The sequence below is a fragment of the Buceros rhinoceros genome, unplaced genomic scaffold (assembly GCF_000710305.1).
Source record: "Buceros rhinoceros silvestris isolate BGI_N320 unplaced genomic scaffold, ASM71030v1 scaffold13353, whole genome shotgun sequence".
Taxonomy (NCBI): domain Eukaryota; kingdom Metazoa; phylum Chordata; class Aves; order Bucerotiformes; family Bucerotidae; genus Buceros; species Buceros rhinoceros.
The window spans coordinates 24,850-25,328 of record NW_010405451.1 but is presented as its reverse complement, the minus strand read 5'-3'; the positions used below and the strand labels follow the sequence as shown (position 1 = coordinate 25,328).

The 479-nt window shown below is 62.4% G+C and overlaps 1 protein-coding gene across 1 annotated transcript in view; it reads right to left on the bottom strand.

The window, feature by feature from the left end:
• Positions 1 to 233: 233 nt before the first annotated feature.
• SH3GL1 (SH3-domain GRB2-like 1) overlaps positions 234 to 479 on the bottom strand; it is a 9,233-nt gene continuing 8,987 nt past the window's right edge. Inside the window, exon 9 of the mRNA XM_010133747.1 lies at positions 234 to 430. Within this exon, the coding sequence (XP_010132049.1) occupies positions 234 to 430 (197 nt within the window). The remainder of the gene's footprint in view (positions 431 to 479) is intronic.

Genomic DNA, 479 nt, shown 5'->3' with positions numbered 1-479 from the left:
GCCGGGGGGAGCCTGGCGGGGCGCGCAAAGTACCGAAGTTCAAGCACCAGAAAGACAAAAAGAAAACTTCAAATAACCAAATTCATAAGGGGGGGCCGTTTGACCCTTCTGGCTTGTTCCCTGTGGTGATCTTGCCCCGAAGTGCCGCGGAGGAAACACGGCGCGAGTCGGGATGGAGGCGGAATGGAGGCTCAGCCCCGCGCGAGCGGAGGGGGGACGGGTGCGGCGCCGTTTCACTGAGGTAGCGGGACCAGCACTTCCACATAGTTGAGGGGAAAGAAGCCCGACTGGCCGTTGATCATGCCCTCGTACCAGTTTTCGTCGATCTGGTTGGTCAGGGTGATGATGTCGCCTTCCTTGAAGCCCAGCTCACCGTCGTTCTCGGGTTCGAAGTCATAGAGAGCCTTGCAGCAGGGCTGGTCCAGGGGGGCTGCGGGGAGAGGCAGGGGGGGCGAGGGGAGCCGGACCCCCCGCACACC